At 29.5% G+C, this 21,193-nt stretch overlaps 1 protein-coding gene across 3 annotated transcripts in view; it reads left to right on the forward strand.

Moving 5' to 3' along the window:
- Positions 1-21,193, forward strand: part of SI (sucrase-isomaltase) — a 90,099-nt gene that overhangs the window by 14,063 nt on the left and 54,843 nt on the right. For all 3 annotated transcript variants that reach the window (XR_005984299.1, XM_041732071.1, XM_041732072.1), the window contains 12 exons: positions 2,188-2,313; positions 2,904-3,035; positions 3,126-3,245; positions 5,146-5,259; positions 9,709-9,793; positions 10,750-10,867; positions 12,231-12,402; positions 15,725-15,841; positions 17,775-17,929; positions 18,961-19,045; positions 19,774-19,830; positions 20,726-20,850. Coding sequence is in view for 2 of the 3 variants with exons in the window: in XM_041732071.1 (XP_041588005.1) it covers positions 2,188-2,313; positions 2,904-3,035; positions 3,126-3,245; positions 5,146-5,259; positions 9,709-9,793; positions 10,750-10,867; positions 12,231-12,402; positions 15,725-15,841; positions 17,775-17,929; positions 18,961-19,045; positions 19,774-19,830; positions 20,726-20,850 (1,406 nt within the window). In the remaining variant the exon portion in view is untranslated. The remainder of the gene's footprint in view (positions 1-2,187; positions 2,314-2,903; positions 3,036-3,125; positions 3,246-5,145; positions 5,260-9,708; positions 9,794-10,749; positions 10,868-12,230; positions 12,403-15,724; positions 15,842-17,774; positions 17,930-18,960; positions 19,046-19,773; positions 19,831-20,725; positions 20,851-21,193) is intronic.

Below are 21,193 nucleotides of genomic sequence, written 5' to 3' on the forward strand. Positions count from 1 at the left end.
CAGGCATAGAAAGACAGATTTTGAAATATAGTCTGGAGTCTTATATCTTCTAAGCAACTCCTCCTTACCTATTAAATAATGTCTTCATGTACCTAAATCCAAGATGGGTTAGAGAGTTAAGAAATCCAGGGCTTATCTTGAGCCTGCTTCTAAATATAACACTGTATTTCTTCTTTATAAGTTTTTTACGTGATCTGTGAATGTTGGAATATATAATTCCTAGTGTTATTGCAGAAAAATAAATTATTTTTATTGGCATAAGATTTAAGGACTATACCTAAATTTAAAAACTTGTTTAATTGATATATCTCTGATATACAATTCCCATTTGCTAAAATGATGTTAAAGGAGAATTACTATCAAAAACTTTCTTTAATTAGGATCCAAAAATGTGAAATGAGAGTAGGTATGGTTTTACACAAGTAAATAATTTACAGTGTCTAACATTTCCCAAATTGCTATTAAGAAATATGCATTTCAGAAAAGCACACAAAATTTACAGTCTGTCATACTAAGTCATAATTACAGTGCTAGGCTGAGCTTTAGACAGACTGTGCGTATGGTAATCGAACTATCAAAACAGTGGATAGTACATTTCAGAAAGAATTTTACATTGGGTTTGTGAGATATTAGCTTAGATTGTTATCTGTTACGTGCTGAGTAAAGTCTGTGGTCAGCAGCAGCTGAGCTTGAGTCATGTGTGGTGTATGAATACAGCACACATGTAGTATAGCATATAATGCACACTTGCTTCATTTTATGGATAGCCTTGCAGAGGCTTGATTTTTAGCAATAAGATATGTAGAATATGGCACAATTAATCACTGTGATGTAGATAATAGTTATGTAGATAATAGGCAAAAGAACTTTATTTCTTGTTTGAAGAAAAACAATTTTTTTTTGCATAAGCTAGCCCACTAGAGGTTTCAATATTTTAATATTTAAAATTTAATTCATTAGACTGACCAAATAGTTTTAAAAACAATGTTTATATATAAAGTTTAAAATAATATATAAATTAATATGATATATAATCATATTTTGTAAACCTTTATTCAAAATAAATTATGCCATGTATATATGATACACACACAAAGACATTTCAATTACATGTCCTAATATTTAATGAAATTCTATGAAGCCTAAGATATTTATGAAATGAGTTTTAAAATGCTAATTTTTTTAGTTTTGATACTAATTTATTTTTAAAATAAATTTAGTGTTTAATGAGTAGAATACAATAATTCACTATGAGTAATTTTTTTAAATGTTACATTGTAGTTTTTTAGACATATATGATAAGAAATCATGGAATATATACACATGTGCCTATATTTAAAAAAAACCATCATGCCAATAAAGTCTTATGTTACAAATGTCTTTATATAACCTAATACTTTGTTTTAGTGAAAACGATTGCTATTAGTTACACCCATGTGCAAAATTTCCATGTGCAAAATTATGTCCTCTGTTGTGATGACACACTGATATGCTGTTGCTGCTGCGCACAGAGAGAGTGTGCACAGAAGAGACTCTTGTTGGCCCATGGGGGGGCGGGAACCAATGCCCTGCATGTGAATGAGACAAGTATGATATAATAACTGGGTTAGAGCTTACAGAACACATATTTTATAAATATTTTGAAAATATTAATCTTTAGAAAAGGAGAAAAATATGTGCCAAAATATAAGGGGATATAAATTGTATACTTTTAAACATTTTTTTTTCTTACATGAGGACCATTTGTTCACTTATTCATTCATTCTATTGCTACAGGAAGTGAGGGTATGGTGGGACAATTTTCTTTTTTTTCTTTGATGCTATTTTTATATTCTCTCTTTTAACTTTTCATGCTCGGCAGAATATGCCTTTGCAAATGCTATTTTATTAAGAGCTAACTTTCTAACTTTTTAACAAAACAGAGATTAGGGACAAAATGTAAAGTGTTTTATAATAAAGTTCTTTTTTTTTTTTTTTTTTTTTTATTTATTTTTTTTTTTTATTTTTATTTTTTTTATAATAAAGTTCTAATAGAATATCCAGGGCATAGAATTCAGGTAACACTAAATCTTTTTCAAAATATGTAATTTAACTCAAATACTAGAGATAACAGAATAAGAAACATATTAATAATAATTTTAATGCTCTTTATTGAAATTAATCAAATATTCATTTACTTAATTAAAGCTCATTGGACGACCAGCAATGCCAGCATATTGGAGTCTTGGATTCCAACTGAGTCGCTGGAATTATAAGTCACTTGATGTAGTGAAAGAAGTGGTAAAAAGAAATAGAGATGCTGGCATACCATTTGTAAGTGGGATCAAGGGTTTGTGGGACTATAACACCAAGCTAAATATTATCACATAATTATAAATGTAGGGATTGTCAGCATTATATAATATGGTATAAGTATGAATTATTAAACTGCATTTTAATGATAAAGTGTTTTTAAACCCATACACAAAGCCAAGTCTTCTTGAAATTTTAAGAACTGATTATGAGTTACATTAGAATAGAATATATTTTTAACAGTGAATGTGACATCCAGTTTTTTAATATGGATTAACTTTTACAGTCTATGTGCTTTTTAATATAATTAAAATGTAAAGCATTTTGTGCAATATGTATATTTTGTTTTCTATACAATGATTTCCATATATAAAATATAGTACTTACCCAGTGATCATCATGGAAACAAGCGTGAATAATCATTTAATGCTTATGTACTTTACAATTAAAAAATTAGTTTTATAAACAATTTCACTGTGTTTTTAGTGAAATAGAAGATCTAAGTTCATTTACTTTTTAATCATTATGTTTATAATACAAATTCATTGGACCTAAAGGTTAGAGTGAGTTCTTTCATTACTATTTGTTGAAATATACTCTACTAATTTCAGGATACACAAGTCACTGATGTTGACTATATGGAAGCCAAGAAAGATTTTACTTATGATAAAGTTGCATTTCAGGGGCTCCCTGAATTTGTTCAAGATTTACATGACCATGGACAGAAATATGTCATCATCTTGGTAATGACATTATTTATTAATTTGTTTTTAGTATTTATGCATTTGTATCTTAATAGATTTTTTAATAGTTTTTTTTCTTTCTATTGTTAGGACCCTGCAATTTCCATAGATAAGCTTGCCAATGGAGCAGCATATGAAACCTATGACAGGGGAAATGCAAAAAATGTGTGGGTAAATGATTCAGATGGGACTACAGCAATTATTGGAGAGGTAAATTATGATATTCATTAAAGTTGTGTTGCTGAGATATTCTGTTGGGTAACCACAAAGTTTTTGTAAGAGTATGTGTGTATTTGCTTACAAATCAGGACTTGGTATTTTAATTGTGTAAAGAATTTTTTAGACAGAGGAAATATTTCAGTGATCTCTAAAACATTTTTTGTGAGAAGACAGGTAATTTTCAATGTTATGCACATTAAAACAAAACTAACAAAATATAACTTAATTACAAATTATTAGATTCTAGTAATTTGATGTGTAAAATAATTACTTATATAAATTGAATACTAGATATTAAATTTTATGATTTATGTTTAATCCTCATAATAAAATAATGAGATAGCTATGATTAGAATTCTTACTTTATAGGTGAAAAAATGAATTTGGGCATAGTAACTTTCCTAATGTCACAGAGCTAATATAAGCAGAGTTAGGAAACAGTAGATCTCAAATGCATAATTTTAACAAGAACAAAAATTCTTTTGGAGACACCTTTAAGACATATCAAAACTGTAAGGCCTAACTATATTGTCTTGGTAACTCCACTTCTGTACTTTAGTCCAAGGAAATAAAGTAAGAGATAATGTCGATTTATAAAAAAACATGTTTATTATAGCATTATTTACTATAATGAAGAATATTCTAACACTTTTTATTACATTCATCAGTCAAAATTTCTGGTGAAAGTCTATTCAAATACATAGGTTTCCATCAGGAAATAAAAGTTGAATTTTTTTTTCTCATAATGCCTATTAGTATCTCACAGAATATGCTTTGTTACGACCAGCTCCATTTGATATGGATGGATCAGATCGCCTATATTCATAATTAGTATATGAAACAATATGATTTATTTCAGATCACCTTAAATGGAATTTCTCTTGCCTGTCATGATTTTAAGTAATAAGTAGATAATTTGAAGAAGTATAAATCACAAAGAGATAGCATAATATGTACAGTGTTTAATAGCATGGACTCAGATATGTGTTTGCTATGTTTGAATTCTTCCTGTGCCACATATTAGTAGTGTGATCTTGAAAAATGTACTTAACTTCTCTGTTTATCACTTCTCTCATCTGCAGAGTCAGTTTAATTATAGTAAATAACTCGTCTGTAAAGTAGTGATTAAAAAATAATGCCTCTCTCCTATAGTTCTAGTGAAGATTAAATGAGCTAATAATTATAATAATTCTTGGAACACTACCCATCACATAACAAGTGTCATATTCTCATTAAACAAAAAATAAATATAAAAAGACTTCTTTTTACTTGAATTTATTGGAAGCAAATGCCTTTTTGGAAATTAAATAGTATACTTTCTTTTATCAGACAATGAATATATTATATAGTTTTTGTTTGTTTTTAACTTAACCTAGGAGGATGCTAAGATACAAATTTAGTTGCAATCAAAAGACCAGCCTTATTCCATGCTCTTATATTTTTGCCTTCCTATATGCTTTACGGTCTTTATCTACTTTACTGTCACTTAAACGCATTTTAAAGTAGGCCTAAGATTATTATAAATACAGATGGTACAATGGCGCCTGAGCGGTTTAGTTGGTTGGATGTCTGACTCTTAATTTCTCATGTCATGAACTCAAGATTGTGAAATCTAACCCTGTGTCAGGCACCAAGCTGAGCATTGAGCCTGCTTGGGATTCTTGCCCTGTCCCCTGCCCTTCCTCCCCTACCCCCGTTCACACTTTTTCTCTCTCCCAGAAAAAGTAAAAGAGAAAAAGTAAAAGAGAAAAAGTAAAAGAGAAAGAAAAAATTAAAAAATATATAGATCGTACAGTATAATAACTTTAATATTTTTTACTATTTTCCACTCAATAATTGTATTATCACTATTTTCCTTTTATATGTGTATGTGAATGATCTATTCTTTTAGGTATGGCCAGGATTAACAGTATTCCCTGACTTTACTAATCCAAACTGCATAGATTGGTGGGTAAATGAATGCAGCATTTTCTATCAAGAAGTGAAATATGATGGACTTTGGATTGTAAGTAGTTATTTTAAACGAGTAATTTTGAACAATTAATGTAGAATTATTTTTCTATAAAACAATTATTAAGTTGACAAGGTGTATTTTGTAATGTATTGAACATGAAACTAAAAAATTTTAGAATATTTTTCTAGAATGTATAAATTCAGAACTGTCATGTTCCTGAGTTAGAAAAGAATAAAAGCTAAAACTGTAAATTGAGAGTTTTCTTCTTCAGTAATACCCTTTATAGAATAAATTTCATTTCTGTCACAAGGTGCTATATTTTTCTGAGTCATAATTTATGTTTGAAAACAGTTAAGATTTGGAGATAAGTAATGCAATTCTAAAAATATTTATAGTCTACAGTATTCAAGCGATTGCCACAATGTGCAATGTGGGCTATAATAATAAATGAGTCCTCAGCCTTTAGAAACTTTCTTTTTAGTAATTTATGGGGTAGAACAAATCACAATTGCAGTAGGCAAAGTTTCTTTGAATGAAGTTTTATATCTATAACTATTGATTGCTTGCTTCTGGGTTTATTATATACAATGATACTGGATGATAGTCAATGATTTAGTGTCTTTTGTTATGGAAACCACAATCACATTTGGGGAATGAAACTAGTTGGTGATTCCAGAATTCTGTATTTCAGAAAAAAAAAATCTAATAAACCTGAATACAGAGAGACCATCAGGGATTTTATTCAAAGGTATTACAACTGCACAGAATTTTGGAAGGAGATAATGGGTGTCCTAGGGATAGCTATACTTTTCTTAGGCTGTATGGTTACACAATATCTCTACAATTGCTCATTATTCATTCAGTGATTATTTATTTAATCAGTTAACTTTGTTAAGAAGCATTTACTTTGCACCATCAATAAAACAAGTACGCCGTGGAGAATACAAAAAAGAAAATTGTGTTTTTAGCTGAAAACCTGCAACTGAGTTAGGGGGTAGCATAATCTTCAGGATTATTTATGATGAATAAAATAAAGATAGAGAGTGAGGCTTTAGCTCTTTGACACAAAACTACTGAGATCACAATAATATCTAGTTGCTGATAGAAATAAAAACTTGCATTCCATTCTTGAGTTTTGCTTTTAGTTCTAGCCCCAATTTCAATGTATTACATGTTAAAAGTTTCTGGTTTTTTTTTTTTTTATTTTATTACTGTTTTTGTTTTTGCTTAGGAACAGTTTGAATCCATTAGAGCAGAGTTACAGCATAAATGACACTTTAGGAATAGTAAAAGAGAATCTGACTGTGCTGTACATAGAGAATACTTCATTTCCTATAGCCACTGAAGACAAATACTTGATTCATCTCCAAAGAGAGGGAGGGGATGGGACGAGGAAGAGCATCTGAGAAAGGCAGAGTTGTTCTCATACTAATACATAAGCATTTGATTGAGCTTAAAAAGCAAAACACATGATAATCAGTATGATTTCAAAAGTCACAAAGCATCACTGAATTAATTTATATGATGTATAAGCAGTGGTTATTCTGCTTCCAATTCTTACTTGAATAACTGCCAAATCCTACTGCTGATTCTTTCACTTTCCTCAGATTTGTTCTGATAGGATGAGCATACAGTAAAAAGTATTGTTATTTAACGGCTGAAATTTTATTTTATGTCAAATTTAAAAGTAGTGTTATAATTTACTAGATTTCTAATTTAAATTCCATGCTATTGTTTTGAATTTTAGTGTAAACATCACAATCACTTCAGAAAATTATGTGAGCTTAATTGTCATTGAAAGAATAGATTTTTGCATAACCATGTTATGTACTTGAATTATCTCTTATGGCATCATTCTTGAAATAATCTTTTCTACATTTCATCTTTGCCAAAAGGCCAAGAAGTGATTCAGATAATCTTCTAATACTTGAAAAATAAGAGCCTAATTCATTTGGTGCAAAGACTGAAGCTGTGATTTTAAAATAAAAGATTAATCAATATTTTTAAAATTCAAAGATCATTTCCACCTTTTATGAATAAATATACATATTGTTGTGATAATGTTATTATTATTATTTCATGCTTAAAAATCTAATAACCAGTATTCTTCCAAAAGAAACTCAATAATTTAATAATACTACTAGGAAACTTAAAATTCAGTGAGGAGATATATCCAAACAATTCATATATCTAAAGGACCAGGGTCTATTTTGGAATATTCTTTACATTTTATAAGCTTCTATAACAATTGAGTTATTTTATAAATTTTTTGAAAAATTGGGTTATTTTTTATTTAAATTGACTTTTAATGTGAAGCTATGGAATGCCAACAGGTTTTTAAAAAATTTTTATTAGCCACCAAACTTTCATACACAATTTTCAATGGATTTTAAAGAAAAGAATCTTTAGAAACGTCTCTAAAAATTTTGTTGACAATTCTAGGAATGGTAGTTACTCGATTTGGTATAATTTGAATGATACTTGAATATCTGTAGGTGTACTTATTACTGTTAATGCACTGAGGCTTTTGCCACATGATTTCCACTGCTTTGAATCTGCTGGTTGTAATATTAAAAATACTGATTGAGTTCATTTCTACATAACATTAAATACATGTAGCATCACTTAATGTATGTAAGTTAGAGAAAAATGTTTTCAGAATTTTCAAAAGTGTAAATATACAAAGTACATTAAAAGGGGTATTAATAAATTCGATTACACTATGTATAGTATGTTTAATATATTTATAATACAATCTCGCCAAGTAGACAGGGTCTTTTAAAAATAAATAATCAAATAACAAATATTGCATTTGTTGTAAAATATGGTTAAAATAGTATAAAGGTGTTTATTTTTTCATTTAGCAGGTTAATACATTTATTTTTTGAGAACACAAGATTCTTTTCCCTTTATTGTGAATTGGTGAAATAATACATTTGATTTAGTCTTGCTAAGATAGTTGTATGATAAAACAAATATTTTATTTTGTTTTTTAAAATATTTACTTAAATTCTAGTTAGTGAACATACAATAAAATATTGATGATCAAACAAATATTTTTTATCAATTTTTCATGTGAAATAAATAATCTTTAAAATTGTCTATTCTTAAATTACATGAATAATGTCTATTTTGAGCAAATGCTTGAAGATCTTGTAAATTTTATTGCAAATTTTCAAATATGTAATTCACATAGAATAACATAAATTTCAGAGTTAAATGTTTGCCTTGTATTTTCTCAAGAGTAATTATATACAAAGGATGTTAAGTGGTTTAGAAAGTCTTAAAATGTAAAATAATGCAATTCAATTCCCAATTATGAATTTCAGCAGTTGAAGTTGTATTTAAATTTAATTTAATTGCTGGACTCATGAAGAAAAAATATTTAAGATCACCTAAAATTATTGGCTGTGTAATTGTAGTATGTCTTTATATTAATTTCGCTAGACATAGGAAAATAAAATTGAATAGAATATTCCAGGTAATTTCAATAAAGTAACCCCAATACTTTAGAATAACCACATAATTTTTCTTCTTTATGACTATTAAGAGAATATTTGGATAATGGAAACATTTATCTTTTAATATCTGTTATCACAATGAGAAATTTATTTTGTTCCTCCCTTAAGCAACCTTAGTTTTTCACATTAATTCCATCTGAGCATAATGTGGATAACAGAAGGGAAGAGTAATAAAGAAAATATATTTCTTCTGAGGAAAATAAAATTAACAAGGGACTTGACTGAGTGTGAAGAAAGTCTATGCCTTTGTGAGAGCAGAGACTACATATTACAGAGTTGTGGAAAACAAAGTTGAAAAATTATAGAAGTGCTTCAATGCAATTAGCAGAGGAGAAAAAATTCATTATTTCTTGATCATGTGTAGTGTGAAATATAATTTTATATACATTATCTTTGCCCTTCAAAGACTTTATTTAAAGTTATGGTCACAGAGCTATGATGTGGCAAGACAATATTGGGGACTTAGGTTTACATGGCAAAAAAAAATCTATAAACACAGCTCTTCCTCCAAGAGATGTTTAAGTCACTGGTTCTCATAATATGGTCCAGCTGCCCTAGGGTTCCCTGAGACTCTTACAGGGATTCAGTAAGGTCCTGACTGTTTTCATTAGAATACTAAAATGCTATTTACCTTTTTTTCACTTTCATTCTCTTATGAGAGTATAGGAATTAAGGGCTAGGCAAAAAGTGGTGTGCCTGCTGCCACCAATGCACATCTAGAAGCTAGCTAAATGTTAGCTGAAATGAGCAAACTATGTTGAATAAATGAAGGTGCTAGAAATGTGTACAGTGATGGACTCACAGTGAAAAGACTGATTTAACTTGAGAAAGTTGCTTGAACTTATAATTCATGTTTTACATGTATAATTAAATCTAAGTAAATTAAAAACATTTTGGTTATATGCAATCTTTGAATCCTTTCTAAGATAACTTCTGTTATTATTTAAAATCAGCTGTTCTTTATGTTATATCCATGCAGGACATGAATGAAGTTTCCAGCTTTATTCAAGGTTCAAAGAATGGATGCAATAACAACAAACTGAATTATCCACCTTTTACTCCTGGTAAATTTTACTTCGTTATTTACTTACCATTAACTGTGAATAGTTTGCCTTGTTGTCTGGCAAATTCTAGCATATATCTATAAATCACAAACTCTGATACAATTTTGAGACCCTGAAATCAATGTGATTTTTGTTGGTTTGTTTGTTTCTGTTTTACATTTGAGCCAAAATTTTTATGCTTAAGAAAGGAGGATGATTTTAAATCTTGTTATAGCATATTGATTTTATCACTGATAAATTGCCCATGATTAAATAATCAATGAAAAGAAACAAAATTTCTTTGAAATTACAATTTAAATGATCAAATTCTTACCGTGAGCACTATGCTGTAAGTCTGTGCAGTTTTTAGGATGAACCTAATGTGAATAGTTACATCTCACATATTCTAAAAAACAAGTTTTTCATCATTAAATGTGGGTAAAAAAAAAAACCAAAAAGATTTTCTCTTAGGGGAATAGATAGATAGCAATAAGTATATCTAAAGAAAGAAAAAAAATAAAGAAAGAAGACAATAATTATGGAAACCCCACATAAGCCTGCAAATGAAAGCACAAAAAAATGAAAAGCAGAGATCTCAATGGTTTGTAATTGTGTAACAGATTGACACGTATAAAGTAAATAATTATATTTAAATAAACTAAGCTATAAAGCTTTAAAATGGATGTATATGATGTATAATATAAATAAATATATTTCTATATATATGTTTAAAGGATGTTTTTCTATGAATTTACTTAGTACTGAAATTTGGAAGCAGAGTATTTCTTAGTGTAAGTGCAAACCTTGCAGTTAATCAACAGGAGTAGAAGATGCAGACCTAATTAGAACTTCACTTCAATTGTCTTTCATATTTTTTAAAACTAAGTATGGTCTTACATAGCACATTATTTAAGGATTATGAAGTTTATAATGGCAAAATATATCTTAAAAAACATTTCTTACGTATTTTTTCTAAGATATTCTTGACAAACTCATGTATTCCAAAACTATTTGCATGGATGCTGTGCAGTACTGGGGGAAGCAGTATGATGTTCACAGCCTCTATGGGTACAGCATGGCTATAGCCACAGAGAAGTAAGTGCAGTTTCGTTCAGAAACCTCTTTCATATTTACTGTGGAGAAATATATGTTATAATTTACTAAAATAGTTGGAAAACAGCAAGAGTAAGAAAACAAAGATAGTATTTTCATGGAAAAATTAGGGCATTAAAAGCATCAGTATTTTTACTAATCTTCCTGAATTTGGAACTTAGTTAATCAAGAACTGTGTGGTGTAGTATTTAGCTGCAATTCTTTTTTTAATTCATAGATTTAAATTATGCTTAAAAAAGATTTAAATTACGCTTCAAAGTTTTACTCAGTTTGCTATCTCTGAATATAATTGTGTTCTAAGCATGAACTTGACAATTGGCCTGGGAAAGTGCTGTTTCTAAATAAGTCTTTATGTTTCAAAATCAAGAATTTCGATGTAGTTTTTATATAATAGATTATGAAAATTATATTTTAGAAAAGTAATTTTCTAAAGCAGTGTGTCACTTGCATACAAAACAGAAAAAAATATGGAACAAAGGAACTATTTTCCAAGCATTATATTAAGACCTATAATGCAATAGTCAATAGCACCCAGATCCTGATCTCAATACATTTTAAGTTTTCTCATTATTAAATGACCATGATCAAGTTTAATTAAAACTCACATTTGTCTAGTCCTAAAACAGCATGATATTACAACTTTTATACACTGTCTTCATAGTGTTTTTTTACTTCAATTTTAAACTCAATAGAGCATCATATATTGAAATGTATAAAGAAATAAATTATAAAAAGAAAAAGGCAACATTATAGTTCAATGTTATAAAAATTAAAATATAGTAAAGCCACCTGAAATTAACATTATATTTTTACTAAGAAAGTCTGGATAGTTTTATATACTAAATAAAAATTCTGTATCTTTTTTTGAATATTTTCCATTTATGGAAAAAATTATCAATAATACTCAGGTACCAGTAGAGGTAAGATGAATAATACCAGTCCAGTAGTTGTGGATGATAAATTTCTAGAAACAAACAAAAAGTAACTTTTATCCCAAGATTGCATGCTAATATTTGAAAATACAGGCATTAATACATCATTAACATCACTGCACCACAAAAATGTGTAGAATTCAAGTTCAGTTTACTAAATTTTATATCACAAAGGGATTTCTATGAATTTAGACCATATATGCTAAAACAAATATTGAATGGATAAAAAATATCTATTTAATTTGGTAGAGAAAATAAAATTCCGAACCACTTCTAATAGATTTTTTGTTTGATTGGAATGCATTTAAATAAGTAAATATTCATAGATAAATACAAAATTGTTATAAAAAATGATAAAATATTTTTATTTATTTAAAAATAAATTTTATTTATAAATTTACTTTTATTTTTAGAGCTGTAGAAAAAGTTTTTCCTAGTAAGAGAAGCTTTATTCTCACCCGGTCAACTTTTGCTGGATCTGGGCACTATGCTGCACACTGGTTAGGAGACAATACTGCTTCATGGGAACAAATGGAATGGTCTATTGCAGGAATGCTGGAGTTCAGTTTGTTTGGAATGCCATTGGTAAGCAATTTCGTAGAGTGTTATTTATAAATTATGTGAATTACTCTTAATTTTGTAATATTATCGCCTTAATGATTTTCCAAAAAAATGACTAAAAGTATGTTGCAGTAAAATTCAATCTTTATTCTTAGGGAATTTATGTAAAAAAAAGAATATGAATGATGTCTATAATATTCAAGCCATTAGAATGAGAAAATTGAATAAGTAAAATTCAAGCAATTCAAGATAATACACAAAACAAATATCAGTATAAACAAAGCATATATAAAGCTCCCATTATCTTAAGGTACCAGATAAGATGATAGGGAAAATAAGAAAATAAAAGAACATTATAAAAAAGATAAAAAATAAGGACAGAGAAAATCTCAAAATTTGAAAAGCAAAGAAAATTTATGGTAGGCAACTCTAACATAAAAAAATCTGATGTCTCTATATCAAGTTAAAAAAGTATGCAGAGGATCCCAGGATGTCTCAGTGGTTTAGTGCCTGCCTTTGGCCCAGGGCATGGTCCTGGAGTCCCGGGATGGAGTCCCACATCAGGCTCCCTGTATGGAGCCTGCTTCTCTCTCTGCCTATGTCTCTGCCTCTCTCTGTGTCTCTCATGAATAAATAAATAAAATCTTTTTTTAAAAAAAGTGTGCAATGTTGACATACATCACTAAAGAGGTCCACTACCTAAAAAAAAATAATGTAAAATGTGTTAGTAAATTATAGTGCTTCAGAAAATAATATGAAAACCAAAACCCAACCCAACAAAACAACAGCAAAAACCACACACACACACACACACACACACACACACACACACACAAAGTCTTGACTTTGGAAAATAAAAAACACATTATAAATGATTCATGAGTTAAAAAATAAACTGAACAGAAAAGGAGGGGGAAAAATCCTTAGTACTGAATGTTCATAATTATGCTTCATATCAAAATTGAGATATAAGCTAAGTGTATTTTAGAGAAAAATTTTAGCCTTAACTACTAAGATTAAAAATAAAGAAATGCTGAATATAAATGACTAAAGTGCATTGATTAAGAAAATGGAAAAAAGGAAAACAGAATAAACCTAAAGAAGGAAGTAGCCAATGAAAGTAAGAGAAGACATTAGTGCAATGAAAGCAAAGTTTCTAGAGAAATATTAACAAAATGAAATTACAAATGTGACTTTGAAAATGTGAATAAATACAGCATTTTTGGCAAGTTTTGTCTGCAATAGAAAAAAGTAAGAAATCTCATAATATTAGTATTTTAAGATGTTATCTATTATAGCAAGTGATTAATAAATAACCAAGAGTAAATATTAAAACTAAATATAGGACATTTTGGAGGAAATTTTAAATAACTAAATAAATGAAATATATGCCAAGTCCATATATAACAAAGCTTAATATATTAGGAATATGCATTCTCCTAAACTATTATGCAGGTCCAGTGATATTCCAGCTTACACTGTAAAGTGAATTCGGGGAACATCCAATATTATCTAACCTTCATGTTGAAGACAACGCATTTTAAAAAATAGAAAATAGCACAAAGATTTACCCTATCTGATAAAACAGTAATATAGCACAATGATATTTGTCTCTGTATTCAAATAGATTAAGATGACAAAGCAAGATATAGGCCCATGCATTAATGAAATATTAACTAATAGCACTATCACTATGGATCAGTGAGGAAAATATCAAATATTCATATGGATAATTGATTATCCATTTAAAAAAGTAAAATAAAGTGGGTCCATGCCTCACACCATACACAAAAATCAATCTCAGATGAATTAAAGATCTATGTATAAAAAGTAAACAGACATACTCGAAGAAAATATGAGTAACTGTGATGTTAGGTTAGGGGGATATTTCTTAAACAGATCACAAAAGGCACAATTAAAAAAAATAGAAAACATAAATTTGACTACAACAAAATGAAAAAAAAAAACTTCTGTTCATTTAAGACTATTTTAAAAGTTAAAAAAAAAAGTTGCCCACACACTAGAAAATGACATTTTTCAATTAATATAGCCTATAAATGCCTAATACCCAATTCAAAGTGCCTACTACAAATTTGTAGAAGGTAAAAACAATAGAAAAATTAGGAAAGGATGTGAAAGGGTAATTCTGTAGAAAAAGAAAACCATGTAGACTCAGTAAAAATATGAAAAAGTTCTCACCTTCTCTAGTATTCAGAGAAATGAAAGTAAAAACTTTGGTGAAGTATAAGGTGGCAAAAATTAAAGTCTATAAATAACAGCAATTGACAAGAAACAGAACAATGGAAATTTTCATAGATTGTCACTATGCTTACAAATGATTACAATGAGTTTTGATTAAACAATGTGCATTTCTAATAAGCCAGAATAATCTTGAAAGTATTAATATATATAATACCACAGAATAAGAGTAAGTTTTTAATATTCACAAAGAAAACTATATATAAATATTATAGGAGCATTTTTCATATATTATTATAGAAAACAAGAGCTAAATGTTCACATTTAACATAAATGAATCTCACAGAAATACTTTGAGAACAAAATGATATTCTGAGTCATGCATGCAATATGCCATTTATATAAAGTTAAACATATGAAACAATACTATAATGTTTATGGATATGTCTATACTATTTAGAAAAATAAAGAAATGCTTGCAAAATATTAAATAAATGTGAACATACTAAATTAAGGATAGTAGGGAGCCTAGGTTGCTCAGTGGTTGATCATCTGCCTTCAGCTCAGGTCATGATCCCACATCGGGCTCCCTGAGGGGAGCCTCCTTCTCCCTCTCCCTTGTTTCTGCCTCTTTCTCTCTCTCTCTCTGTGTCTCTCATGAATAAATAAGGAAATTAAAAAAAATTAATTAATTAAGGATAATAGTTTTTTTTCTGGAAGATCCTTGAAGGAAAGAAATGACATTTTATATGGCTAAGTGACATTGTTTACAATTTTACTGTTACAGTAATATATTATAAATGAAAAAATAAAATCATGGCAGGTGAGTTTTGGATTAAGAAACAACACATTTTAATAATATAATTCCAAATTATATTGAGTTAACAATAATTAGATCAAAGGAGAAAGTAAATACATGACACAATATATAAGGAAGCAATTTTAAAAAGTGTAACATAATGCAATTAGAGGTATGTACATAGCAAAACTGGAAAATATAAAACTATGTTAAGGAAGAATACATAAAGACAGTAAAGCAAAAGGATTGTTAAGTAATGTAAATTAATCATTTGAGGCATAAAATGCGACGTTCTAGGCAAATTTGAGACTCTTTACATTATGAATAATAGATATATTTGTTATTTAGGTTGGAGCGGACATCTGTGGATTTGTGGTTAACACCACAGAAGAGCTTTGCAGAAGGTGGATGCAACTTGGGGCATTTTATCCATTTTCCAGGAACCATAATGCTGATGGATATGAGGTAAGTGCCTCTTGCTCTCCATGTTTTGAAACAAAACCTAATTCTAGTTTTACCAATGTATTTAAATTCATATCTATAGAAGATATAGTCTGAAAATTTGCAGCATAATTCGTAAAGAGGAGTTAGAAGCCCTCTTCTCAAGGCATGCAAATATTTTATATATTAAAAAAACGGTTCAATTAAGGAAATCATGAAATGTAATGATGTCACAACATAAATATTTATTTTAGCCTTAAGCATATACAAGTGTGTTACATAACTTTGACTTAAAATAACTTAATACTTAATGCCCAAGCTTTTTGAGTCTAAATTCTAAAAATGTAAGTTGCAGGTAACTTTTCTTCCATAAAAAATATAATGTTATATTAGGGATTTCCACTTTTTGTTTTATTAAAGAAGCACAAGAAATTTAAGAGACTTGAAAAGAGTCCAGAGTCTTTCCATAATAAGTAAAACTGGAATGACAGGGTGGGGAAAATAAAACTATCACCACAAGCTTCTGAACTGGTGGGAGCGGAAACACAAGGACATACTGAGCTCTTCTATCCGCCCTCGGAATTCAGTATGCTCTGACTCTCAAGACATAATTCTCAGAGGAAATGAGGGAAATTAGGTGAAACCATTAAGTCAATTAAGTGCATGTTGGTTGAGAAATTATTCACTGCTCACACACTGGTTACATACAGAGTCATTAATTCTCTTTGAGAAGAGGGTCAACCACTCAGAACTCTGCCAGAAAGGAAGCATGTCAGAACAGAAGTAAAAGGTATAAATTGGAGATTAGTCATTTCCTAATCTGCCTAAATGGTGCTTTCAAGAAATTTGTGCTCCTGGGAGAGGCTGATACGAATTACATTACACTGTATGTTCGTTTCTGTCTCCAACAAGCAGATGCCGAGACAGACGTGTTAGATTTATTGGTGAAACACTTGTGAAAGATAAAGGGCAGGGAGCAGGAAAAAATTTACATCACAGTTGGGGTCTGAATCTGGTGAAGATGAAGGCAAGGAAGAAGGGTTTTTAGGGAGAGCCACACACTGCAGCCTAATTCTAAGGAAGTTTCCACTCAGTCCAGTCGTGAGTCCTCAAGGCAAAATTGACCATTGGGAAAGTCCTGTATCTTCCAGGAATGGGCCTGAACAGTACCCCCACCATGCTCATTGATTAGCTGGGAGCAGCCAAAAGGGAAATATGTCTTCAGTGTAAACATTAGGGTGAATCCAGGTTGGCAGTAGCTAGTACCCTCAGTTAATTTCGCTACTCATAGCAGGAGAGCTAAGCAGGTTTGCTCAGGTCGCTGCAGCAGAGAGTCTAGCTTGGGCTCAGCAGGAAGGTGTCCTTCATGGTACAAACCTATGTGTTGGCCAAGCAGTCTGTTCCCTGTATGTCTGGGCCAGTAGAGTACCTGGGTTTTTTCTTCTAATGGCAACAACAAGGCACAAGGCAGTAAGACCTCAGGCAAGCACGTTTCAAACCTTTATATGAATGTGTCCTGTGTGCTAAGACTCTGCTGGCCCGAGTTTGTCACTGAGCTGAGGGCAAAGTGAAGAGGTGGGGAGTACAAGCCCCCTTTAGCGGTAGGGACTGCAGACTACACAACGAAGGTTGTGGGTACAAGGAAACATGAAAATTAGAGGCAATAATTCAATCTCCTACAAATAATACAGGTGACAAATCCTTTGTTAAAATATATTTTCATCTCTAACTCTATTTAAATGAAAGATCTCAGTTTAAAATAAAGTTTGATTAAAATGTATATCCAAATGAAAACATAGAATACATATGTTGATGATGAAAGAGGAACAATTTCAAATTTTTATAAACAAGCTAAAATGTATAAAATTTGTTGTTCAAAAATAGATTAAATGCTTCTCTTTTAATTTTCATTTATTATTTTAGCTTTTTAATGTCAATTTCTCTTTTTATTCCATAGCATCAGGATCCAGCATTTTTTGGCCAGAATTCCCTTTTGGTTAATTCATCAAGGCACTATTTGAATATTCGCTATACCTTATTACCTTTCCTCTATACTCTGTTTTACAAAGCCCATGTGTTTGGAGAAACAGTAGCAAGGCCCGTTCTTCATGAGTGAGTACCATATTCAAGAATTTTAATATCTTTCAAATTATATTCAGACATATATGGAAAAGTTAATAGAGAGTAATCAAGATGTCAAATAGATTTCTGCTTTTTTTACATTCATATAAATCATTTGGTGAACTGTGGAATGATAGTAAGTAAATATAATTAATTTAATGAATTAGACAAGGTTAAGATAGAAATGTAGGAATTGAATAGAATTTAAAAGGAAAATAATAGAGCAGCCTGGGTGGCTCAGCGGTTTGGTGCCGCCTTCAGTCCAGGGTGTGATCCTGGAGACCCAAGATCGAGTCCCATGTCAGGCTCCCTACAAGGAGCCTGCTTCTCCCTCTGCCCGTGTCTCTGCCTCTCTCTCTCTGTTTCTCTTTGTGTCTCTCATGAATAAATAAATACATAAAATCTTTAAAAAAATAAATAAAAGGAAAATAATACATAGACTATACTAGGGAAATTATACTAGTAAGATTAAATGTGCAGTTATTGAAGATATACTATGTATATACTGTCAAAATTATTTAAATAAAGATGAAGAGTATAGTATAGTTGTCCAGCAATTAACTGTGTCTGTCTTTGTATATCTTGAGCAAAGCAGGACCTTTCCTCAAGAAATGACTAAAGACTCTTTCAAATCCAGGTTAAAACAGGAATTTATAATGAAAAATTTCAAGGGAAGAAAGTAGAATGTGAAAGATTTCTGGTACTTAGAGGAGAAAAAGAATTAAGCACACTAATTGTTTACTACAAATAACAAGTAACCTTATCGTGTCTGGTAGATTATTTTGAGTCCAGATAAACTAATTTCCTCCTCCTTCCCTCATTTCTTCCCTCTCTCCTTTCCTTCCTTTCTTCTTTCTTGAGAATTGTAGATTCAAAATGACGTGTCAAGCAAGTAAAATTTAAGCTAATAATCATTCCTAGGAAAAAACTGAAATGATAAACCAAACAAGGAATTTGGATACATTTATTTTTTACCTTTATATTGTAAACATTGTCATTGTAATGTGAATTGCCATTCTTAGGTTTTATGATGACAGAGAAAGCTGGATTGAGGACACTCAGTTCTTATGGGGCCCTGCGTTACTTATTACTCCCGTCTTAAAAGAGGTAAATTTTATAATTTTAATAAATTTATTGCTTTAAATTGTTTGAATAATTGTTCAGTAACATTACTGTTTCAACATGATAAATGCTGAATTCTAAAATGTAGAGGAAATTCTGAAAAATTATAAAAATGTGAGGTAAATTTATGCTTTTTAAATATATAATGTGTAACTGGGGAGAAGGAAATAATGTAAGATTAATATTTTTCTAAAAAAGAAAGCTTTATTTATGGAATTAAGTCAAATCTCACAAAATAACAATGAACTCTCATTTAACTAGACACACTGAAATTTTGCTAAGTTGTAAATAAAGGGGAACTTGAAAGCCAACTCAGCATGTGGAAATATTGAAAATATAGTGGAGTGAGATTTTTGGCTTTTATCTATTGTTTAGAAGTCTATATGGACATGGAAATATACAGAAATGAATGTATACACATTTGCAATTACCATGTAGATTATGACAATAGAAATGCATTTTTTTAATTTGCTACTTAAATTAATTTCAACTCTGCTTTTGGTGTGTTTAAATATTATTATATTATATAAAATTAGTAAAATAGTCTTTTGATTTTTATTTATAGGAAATATCGGACTTGATAGTACAAAGAAAGTTTTTGTCTTGAATATTAAAACCCAATTAAAACCCAACTCTCTATTTGATCTGATACTCTTCTGATAAATATTAAAGTAAACAAATGAAAACATATAAATTATCCTGCTTTATTTTAGGGAACAGATACAGTGAGTGCATACATCCCTAATGCTACTTGGTATGATTATGAAACTGTAAGTAACCTTAATAGAATAATTGACTCACAAGTATTATACGGTCAAACATCTCTACGTGGAAACCTAATTCCCAACACACAGCATATCTACTTTCGGCATTTGTGTTATTATTATAAAAAAGAATAATTCCAAATTTGAATAATGTGTGAAATTTGTGAAAGTATGTATGTTTATTGCATATGAGCAAGTAAGTCTGCTTGTTGCATGTGATTAATACAAAGTTATATTCTTTAGTGTAAAAAGTTATTCATTTTTAAATTGTGGAAATAAAAGTCAGAAGTAATTTTAGGAAGGAGTGGTGACATTTTAATGCTTTTCCTACATTACATATTGACAATAATTTAGTATTGAGGTGATTCTAAGCATTTGTTTTTACATGGCACATTCAAAAGTTTGGGAAAGTTTTTCACCTCAAACTTGAAAAGGCAACATTGTAGCTTCATATACAACATATTTTTTAATTGCTAAAATTCCTTGAAAAGTATTTATTTTAAAAGGCATTATTTTGCATATCACTTATATTTGCTAAGCAGACTCTATTTTTATAGAAACAATGATTTTTAAAAGCTTTTTAAAGATATGCTTAATTTTAAACTAAAACAAAGAATAAAAATAAGACTAATTAAGAACATTAATTATTGTAGAGGAGAAATCGACTTCTCTAAATTTTAAAAATCTTTTTGAAAAAGTGAACTTATTTTTCTTCTGTTTTGTTCAGTAAACTGAAAAAAAAAAAAGTTTTTTCCAAGGTTAGAAAAGAGCATGTTAATATTCATTTAGATGACATGAATTGCTCACAGTAAAAATTATTTAGATGTGTAAAATTGAACTCTTGTGAGATGGGATTAAAGTCTTCACTAATAAAAAAATATTTTTAACTTCCAAATATTAGGGTGCAAAAAGGCCATGGAAAAAACAACGTGTTAATATGTATCTTCCGGGCGACAAAATAGGATTACATCTTAGAGGAGGTTATATTATCCCCATTCAGCAACCTGCTGTAACTACAACTGCAAGGTAAAATGAAATTTCATTAACTGAAGTATGAAATATAATTCAAGTTTTTATATTTCATATTTTATTAAGAGTCAAAGATTAATATTTGGTTATTTTCACCAGAAGATATTTGATACATGGAGGGAATTTTTTTTGAGGGAATTCTTAAATATAGTCATTTATAAAAGAGGATTCAAATTATATAACATTGTTACAAATTTCTTGATTAAAAAATGAATGTAATTAGATTACAAATTTTTTCCTATGCCAAAAATGTATTTGCATTCTCTATAGAATATGTATAATTAAAATTAATTGCTTATTCTTGATAAAATTATGAAAAATTATAGTAAGTTATAAATGG

Source organism: Vulpes lagopus, chromosome 17, assembly GCF_018345385.1.
Source record: "Vulpes lagopus strain Blue_001 chromosome 17, ASM1834538v1, whole genome shotgun sequence".
In the NCBI taxonomy this organism is placed as follows: Eukaryota; Metazoa; Chordata; class Mammalia; order Carnivora; family Canidae; genus Vulpes; species Vulpes lagopus.